The sequence below is a fragment of the Acanthisitta chloris genome, unplaced genomic scaffold (assembly GCF_000695815.1).
Source record: "Acanthisitta chloris isolate BGI_N310 unplaced genomic scaffold, ASM69581v1 scaffold21170, whole genome shotgun sequence".
Lineage (NCBI taxonomy): Eukaryota > Metazoa > Chordata > Aves > Passeriformes > Acanthisittidae > Acanthisitta > Acanthisitta chloris.
In genome coordinates this window covers 36,156-44,924 of record NW_008652439.1, presented here as the reverse complement: position 1 = coordinate 44,924, position 8,769 = coordinate 36,156, and the positions used below count along the sequence as shown (strand labels likewise).

General features: G+C 37.3%; 1 protein-coding gene across 1 annotated transcript in view; it reads right to left on the bottom strand.

Moving 5' to 3' along the window:
• Positions 1-2,709: 2,709 nt before the first annotated feature.
• The window catches only part of NFXL1 (nuclear transcription factor, X-box binding-like 1), a gene marked incomplete at its 5' end in the record, with an annotated part of 41,202 nt that continues 35,142 nt past the window's right edge, over positions 2,710-8,769 (bottom strand). The window contains 2 exons of the mRNA XM_009077386.1: positions 2,710-2,921; positions 7,721-7,774. Of these exons, the coding sequence (XP_009075634.1) occupies positions 2,748-2,921; positions 7,721-7,774 (228 nt within the window). The remainder of the gene's footprint in view (positions 2,922-7,720; positions 7,775-8,769) is intronic.

The window sequence follows — 8,769 nt, the reverse complement described above, 5'->3', positions numbered from 1 at the left end:
CCTCATCATCAGGCTTCTATCACTCTAAGTCCCCTTCAACAGCAGGCCAGATTATATAATTTCATTTAATGTATATTTAATATGCATTTTTTTCACAAACCGTCAATATCAAAATATTGCTCATTACATTACATAACAGTATATTATATATACATTGCTAAAAAAAGGCCTCTCTTCAGTTCAATATTTCCTTTCTAGAGTTACCATCGTTCATTAATACTGAATAACAGGCAATTTTATCTGTACCTTTTACTTCAAAGGTTGTTGACAACATGCAGCTCCAACCAAAGAACAGCAAACAATTAACTGCAAAAATAATTTTAAGAACCAAATAGAAAACTAGTGATTTATTAAACTGCAGATTGCTTGAACCCCCACACTCTTTTTAATGCCAAGAAATAAATATCGGGTTCAGAAGACATTTAGACCAGCAGAGTGCAAATGACTCAGATGCTTGGATAAGATATACAGAAGTATTTTGAATAAAATTTCAAAACCAGGTATGTCTTGCATATGCAAGGTTCAGGAGAGATACAAGTCCTTTAAGAAAGGGAATATGCCTACTCACACACATCTGTATGAACAGAATGAATCTTTTAAGATTGCTGTGCTTTCTTATTATAATAAAAATGATCAATGAGAAGCCTTTTCCTCTCCAGTATTTCACACAAATATTACAAAATATGCAGAAAAGAATACTAAAAACTACTTCAAACGCATAACAAGCGCGGTTCATTTTTATAGCTCTGTAGAGAAATTTCTCCCCTTTGCTGCAGAGACAAGGATAAACTTTCCATTGTACAAGTTTTAAAGAAAAAGCTACCAGTAAATAGCAAAATGAGTTAGAGTCATGTAAGATAAAAGCTATTTCCACAATGGTCTCATTGATGTTGATCTGCATATTTCAGCTAGAAAGGTATCTTTTTGTACTTTTGGACAATCCATCACATTTTACTTCAGCTGAACTAAAATCTCTCTTTTTCTCTCTGTGACAGGAGAGCTACTGGCATAAGCAGTCACACAACAGCATCAGCTCACTCGGTTAAAGAAAACACACTTTTATCTGGAATTGTCTTCCAGGCATTACTATTATAGAAAAAAAGTTAAAGCAACAATGAGAAAAGTGGTTTATTTCTTATACTAGAAAATAAGAAAATTCAATAGAGATGCAACTTTGTCTAGTGTAATTTCAATTAATACTACAACTTTAAATACTACTGGTCCAACACATAAGTAATATGTATCTCTAAAAAGTAAATTTAACAAAACCCAAAAAAGACTCTCAAATAGCATCGGTCCGTGCTAAATATTGTCAAGTTTTCCTCACTTCTCATTCACCAAACTTCAGTGAAAAATTGGAAAGAAACTGATACTCTCCCCATTTTGTCAATCTATGCAATTGAAAAACTACTGCCTTTTGCTCAAATTAGTACTAGGTCCCTTTTCAAGTGAGTCAAAATCAACCCAAACAGCTCTGAAGCAAACTGCAATCTTCTCTACTAATTGACACAAATGATCCCACTGCTTTTGCAGGATTTGTGATGAAATTATATGCCTGAATTACAAGGGCAACCTAACATCTTTTGGCTTTGTACCTCATCTTTCACAGGAGCTTGTAAGCATTTTGCAGTTACCTGCAACGCTCAAGTATTTTTTCAAATTTCCAGCAGAGGTTTAAAAAGTTCAGTTTTCCGATCTCTCCCTGCCCCTGCATTTAATTTGCAGCTTCTCTAACAATGCTGAAGCTACATAAAAAGCCTTTCAGTTTTACCAACAACACTAATTACCTGAAGCAAGTCTTCTAAACTGCCAGTGAGAAAACACTTAAACATTTAGAAGTTTCACTAGATAGTTTACATGTGACTAGCAAGCATCCAGATGGCTTCAGAATGACATATAACTCTATTGTTACACTATTTAATCATGGCTTTGCACACCCATGCAAACATCCAACTGTGACATTTATCTATACAGTCAAGTGATACTCTTAGTTCAATTTCAAACTTTTCCTGCTGTTGGTGACTGAGGCAGTGATGAGAACACACCCTTGTACCCTAAAATACTTCACATCCATGTTCAGCATATGTGTCTGTGCACTTAAATGAACTTTTTAATTAGTTTGATGTTGAGAAATCAAGGGCAGGAAGGGGAGGGAAACAACACAAAAGCAAACCCCACAGTCTGTAAGGGGAGGACACTGTATCGTTTGTGACACAGCTGAACTGAGAGACAGTTCACATTTCCTTTCTCTGAACAAGGCCCCAAAACATTCAACCCAAAGTTCACCATTAGTTGTCATAATTAAAACTGATATGAAGCACAGAAATTATTGTGTGATACAACATAAAGGATTAGCATAAGAACACTAACCTTCAATAAACCACTAAACTGATTTTACAGGAAACATATATTCAATAAAGCATTTTTTTACTAAGCTATTGTCAATATTATGAAATGGAGACAAGGAAAAATAATGCTATTAATAGAAGAGATGTTAACAGATCTCAGTCAGACAAACTATCAGCACTTCAGTGTAGACTAAAATCTACCATTACTTTCAGTGTCTGAATTCAGTTTTGTGCTGTGTACCTAGAAACACAAAAGGTGACATTTTTCCTCTGCACTTTTTTGGCAAATAGTATACATACATAATCTATGCATATTAATTTCTGTTACACAGAGACTAACATTCTAGGAATAATAGCTACCTAAAGTCCAACTGAGGTATATTAAATATTGAGTTGTTTTCAGTCATTGTAGACCATGAGCCATGCAACCATCACGACAGCAACTCCAAACACTGGCAGCATAATGAGGTTCTTGTATTTTTGCCACGACGATGGTTCAACTTCTACTTCATCCTTTCTTCTCTTATTCTTTCTTCGCCCTTTTAATCTGTTTTCAAAAGCTTCCAGTTCAGCCTAAATGAAGAACCAGAAGTAGTTGACAATTGTGTCAGAATTGAAATCAGAGAAATGTGCAGACTTTAAATAAATAAACTTCCTAAAGATCATTTAATAAAATAACTGCCAGCCAGTTGAAGTTACACATCTCTTACAGATGAGATGGCAGCACTACATCCCATACTTACAAAGCACTTCACTTTAGAGTATTAAACCATGGTTTAGTTTCCTATAAAATACTGCCAAAAATGCTGCCAACTGAAGTTTTACATTCCATTTTCAACTTAGTCTGAATATATTAAGTTAAAACAAGACTGCTATTTCCATGAAATATGCTAAAAATACATTTTTCCTATTAAAAAACACAGTTGTATTTAAGCTATTACAGTAACATATATAAGAGCACAGGCTGACAACTTCAGAGACCTCCTCCCCAATAAGGATGCACTCTCTGCTAAAGATAAATAAAAACATAACTAACTAAAAATCTATCACATTTCCCTCAATTCTTTATATTTGCATGCTCAGCTAAATTTTACATTGATAGCTATAATCTTAGACACGCACAAAAATATACCATTTGAGAAGTGTTATAACTTAACATTTAGTCACTCATACAGCAGCCTTCAATAGGAGGCACACGCACTTAGGCTGAAAAATGAAGCAAAGCAATTGCAAAAATAAGAATGCTAAGCTTCCACCCAGAATGGCAGATTCAGGATCCTGTCTGGAACAAATAATAGGATCTTCTGATCATTGTTCCTCATCCCCCTCCACATTCTTTTAAAAGGGATCAACAGAATACAGATAAAACTCATTTTAGGGTACAAAGCTGGAACAAAACTGCAACTAGGCAGCCTAGAACAAAGAGCGAAGACTGGGATGAGACTCCAGTAAGAAGCCACCTAAATGCTAGAAAAACCAGAAAAGATGCTCTAAAGGAGACCTCAGACAAACTAAAGCCAGAAAAGGTCCAATGATTACCTGGATTTTTGGGTCAAGTTGTCAGCTACTAGAAAAAGCATGGGACAAGGAGCTAGTGAGCAGAGAGCCAGATGAAGTGAAAGGGAGAAGAGATGGAGGCAGCAGAGCACAGCAAGCAGGAACTGGCTGGGCAAAAGGCACAAGGCTGAGCTGAAGCAGAGGAAGCATGGACAGTGAACAGAGACAAAGCCTGGCAATGAGAGGAAATAAATCTACATGACTACTACTGCAGTGCTGCCAGGAAGAGAGGGACTAAGACAATACGGTAGGTGCATTAAGGAAACAAGAATTAAGACTGTTTTGGGAGACCAGCAGAGTAGTATTGCAGTAAATAAAATTTTCTCTTGGAACTCAAGATTGCCTGATGTCTGGTCTTCCTCCACTGACAGCAAATATTTGTGTGAGTTTCACAAAGGGGCTCTTACTTCCCTTCCTGTGCCAGATACCACTATTAGCAGGAGAAAGGGACCCATTTTGATGTCTATTCCTTTGTATCTAACAAAGGCAAAAATTGTTGGCCCTTCCCAGATGATATGGGAGGAAGGTTCAGACAAAGTCACACTGCCTATTTGAAAAAAGATGGCTTTCAACTAGATAATCCTCCTTTAGAAAAACAAAGTATTTTAATGAAACAGTTTTTCAAAATCCAAAATCTGGAAGCAAGGGCAGAGATCTTAAGGTTTTATAGATAATGTGGCAGTATTTCATTTTACACAGACACTAAATAAAATTTGAGCCTTCTATAGTTATTATACACTTGTGATCTCTAAGTTCTAAAAGAGTGCTTCATGAACTGCAGAAATCTGAATTAAAATATAGGGCTCAAGCAACTGTGTAAGAGGTACTGAATTGCTTTCCTAGTGAACTTTCTAAGGTAAGCTATCTATAAATACCTCATAAAAAACCAAAACACAATGAAAAAAGGCTCACAGGCACAGAATACGAGAGAGAGCCATCACTGTCCTTGAAAAGCTACCTAGAGATGTTACGTAACAGGCATCGCTCCCAAAGTGTCACCTCAACCATCTCTGGAAAAGAGAGTGATGGTTGTGCCCAGTCTTCAAGCTACCTTAACTTTACAAGATAAACAAGCTTAGGATTTTTATTTAGAGTAAGAGCCTAACTTCTTTGCACATAGACATATTAAAATGAATCACATTTAAACTGTATACTCAAACCAATATGATGCCAAATAATGTCTAGTTTAGTGTTGCTCAGGCACTGGATTTTGTTCCTTCATGTGTTATTCTCTATATTCCTCCTGTACTGAAAGAAATAGCATTCCCATGGGAAAATATAGCTAAATGAATGCAAAAACCAGTGACTATACGGCCATAAAGCAGATATCCTGAAAGCACAGATATATATTTTTATTTACAGGGAAGGGGCACAGCTGATTTTTGTAACTTCTAAGGATCTGTAAAAATTTTTTCTTTTTACCCCAAAAAAAAAATCTTTCATACCACTCAATAAATTAGAGTTCTTTTTTTTCTAGCAATTGTGAAAACCTCGGCCTCACAAGGTGCCTCTGAATTAGAAGCAGAGGGGAAGTTTGGCTGCTAGGGCCATGATGAGAAGCCTAACCAAGCCATCTCTCTTCCACTAAGAAACAAGTGATTCCATCTGTACATTACATTAGCAAAAGCTGCTACCAAATATAGCAAATGCCAAAATATAAATGCACAGACTTACCAGAGCACTAAATAGTTTGTATATAAAAGATTCAATGAAGCATTAATCACCATAGGTCTCAAGAAGCTGTGACTAACAGATGAACAGCCTCTACAAAGATGTGCTAACGAGATCAGGAAGGTGGCACAAGATGCAAATGTTTGTCAGAAGGGAGCTACTCAAAAATATACTCCTAATGTGACCCAACACAATAGTGATGTCCTCCAATTTGCATCACCAGATGGCAGATTATGAGGTCAAATTGGACGGGAACCAGTTAGATAAAAAGGCTGCAGTAGCTGAGGTTAGTACTTGTGTGCTATTCTACAGCCTACTTACTAGCTACTGTTGTCCTTCTTTTGTTTTGTTGTTGTCCTACCATTTCCTAATGTGCTATGTAACTAGCCACATTTAACCTTTTAATAGGCTTGATTATGTGTAGGTGAAGCTTTCTGTCCCTGAAGCTACAACCATCACAAAACACGAGGGCAGGAGCAGTTGCTGTATATTGCACAAGGGCTGAAACTGTGAGACTTCAGTGAATGTACAAGCAGAAAGCAATGGTGGTGTGACTGCAGGGAGAAAAATCACTGCTGAAGAATCCAGGCAAAATAATGTTGCTCACTACGCTGGTGGAATGAACCTGCTACAGTTTCAGAGGAGCCTCCTTACTGAGACGTTACTAGAGGTCCTATAAATTACGTGATTTTGAGGCAGAAATGATTAGTAAGTGGATGAGATGCCTTCTGGAATGCATGAAAACACACCAGCAACTTTGAATTTCTAGCTGTAGAACTGTAAGCATGCTCTTTCCATGTGTAAATGCTCATTAGCACACTTCAATACTGAGGCTGCAGAACCATCAATTACAGATTTCCTCTGTCTAACAACATGTTTCAGACATCTGTGTGCAAGCTATGCTTCCTGACCTATGTGCCAGAAATAACATTTCCAGGGTCAGCTTAGAGAACAAGAAGAATTAGATGAACTGTCTGTGAGTTACATGAGGGAATCTGTGATCAATATTGTAGACAGCTGAGGCATGAATGTTGCAATAAACATTGTAAGATGATAATAAAACAGTGCCTGCCCCCCGGACCATAGATGCACAACTCCCTGCTTTTCTTGCATGGTAAGTAGACACGCTCCCCTCTGAGAAACAAAATCAGCCCTTGCTAGAGCATTGGTTGGTAGATATAACACTCTCACTCATTGCCTAGAGGATTTACCAAAGTATGCATAGCAGAAGTTGTGACCCACAGAGAAACTGTCTATCCTAATGAGATTAGGAAAATGGCACAGGAGGATCGGACCTGTGAGTAAGCTTTCCTTGCCCCCCTTCCAAGCAGGGAGCAAACCAGTGCTCTGTGATAAAAATGGAGTGTGACGTGCAGATAAAAACACAAGTATAACCTAAATCCATAACTGCTGTGATAATTGAGTAAATGGAGAGACAGAAGGCACACACTGGACTCGGGAATATGATCTGGTGTCAAATGCTCACAGAGGCACAGGCACATATGCATGAAGTGGTTGGAAGGTGTGCATTAGAGCTGCAGACTTCAAATGACAAACCTGACCCAGCCATCACCACCAACCGAGCTTACAGTTGTTGCCCAAAATACGATTAGTATCAGCATCTCCAGGCAGCTGGCACAGAAGCTTTGTAGATTGTAATGCTGACCACATAACCTCACCAACATCAGCAATTACAGTAAAGCAGTTCCCCCTCCCCCCCCCAGAGACACTGAAGGACAAAGACTCATTTAGTTGTCCTTATTCTTTCATGATGGGAGGGAGAACGGGAGCTGCACCCAATATTTAAAACTTTGTGGAGGTTATTCAGCAATTCTGTGGTGTTTATAAAGTGTAGGATTAAACTAAAGAGTACATAGTATCTTAAAAACAACCTACATCACACAAAGTTATAGTAATGCAAGATTAAACTGATTAATTATCATTTTGCATAAAATTATGAAAATTGTTTGGGAACACCTGGTCTCTTAACCATTGTAGATAACTGACAGCACAGAGAGTATGGAAACAGCTGACAGGAATGACTGTGCATATCACATTACAAACTATACATCTTTAGTTGCACATGAACTAAATTATTTACTAATGAGAACAAGATGTGGGTGACGAAGAAGAAAGGTTGATACCTGTTGTCTTCGCCTCTCTTCTTCAACAGCAGCTTTGGCTTCTGCTTCTTTGATCTGTCCAGACAGACAAAGTGATAAGCAACTGTTGTAGACAGGAGCTAAACCCATTTTCTCATAGAGTCAAAATTACTCCCACAGAATGGCTCTCAGCAAAGGTGTCCAAAACCTCCATCATGTGAACTCTTAACTTACTGAGATTACAAAATATTCTTGGAAAAACTGAATCATCTCACATTTGGAAAACATGGAACATATAACGGCTGCTATAAGGTTATAAATTGAGCTTCTGACTTCAACTTGAAAAGTTGAACCGACAAATATAAAAATTTTACAATAAGACTTTGTCCACTACCAACCAGAAGAATTCCTAAAGACAGTAATTCTAATTTTTCAGCAACTTTTTCCCCAATTCAGTACAATTTACACATAGAGAATTCCTATATATAATTTACACACACGTTTCATTCCAAGTACTTTAAATATTCCCTACTAGACTAGCTTAAACCTCTATATTTGTAAATAATGCAACAAACACTGAACAATGCATAACCAAACTTGGTGTAATGCAAACAAAATATAATTAAAAATACTCCACCACCAGAAAGTCGTGTGAAAAGAAGTCATGAGTTACAACTGATAATTCGATAGAAATACTTTGTAGTTTTCAAGAACGCAAATTAAATGCTAGGAAGTATTAGGAAAAAATGTTACAGAAAAAAATGCCAATATGTAACCATGTGATGTATTTGAATCTTAGCTCCTGCATTCAGTTTTGGTCCTGCAATAACAAAAAAATATATAGCCTGAACACATACAAAAGACAACAGGATGGAGTGGCTTCCACCTAAAGAGATGCATAACTAGGATTCATCACGTGACTAACCAAATCAAGGCACCAAATCCTGAACAGTGTGAGGATGCCAAATAGGGATATAACATCAATAGTTATTTTTCAGAATGCGAAGGCATAAAATGAAGTTACCAGGAGGCTGTCTCACAGCAGAAGGCAGTATTCTACTCCCATAGAATATTTGGCTAAATTTAGAATT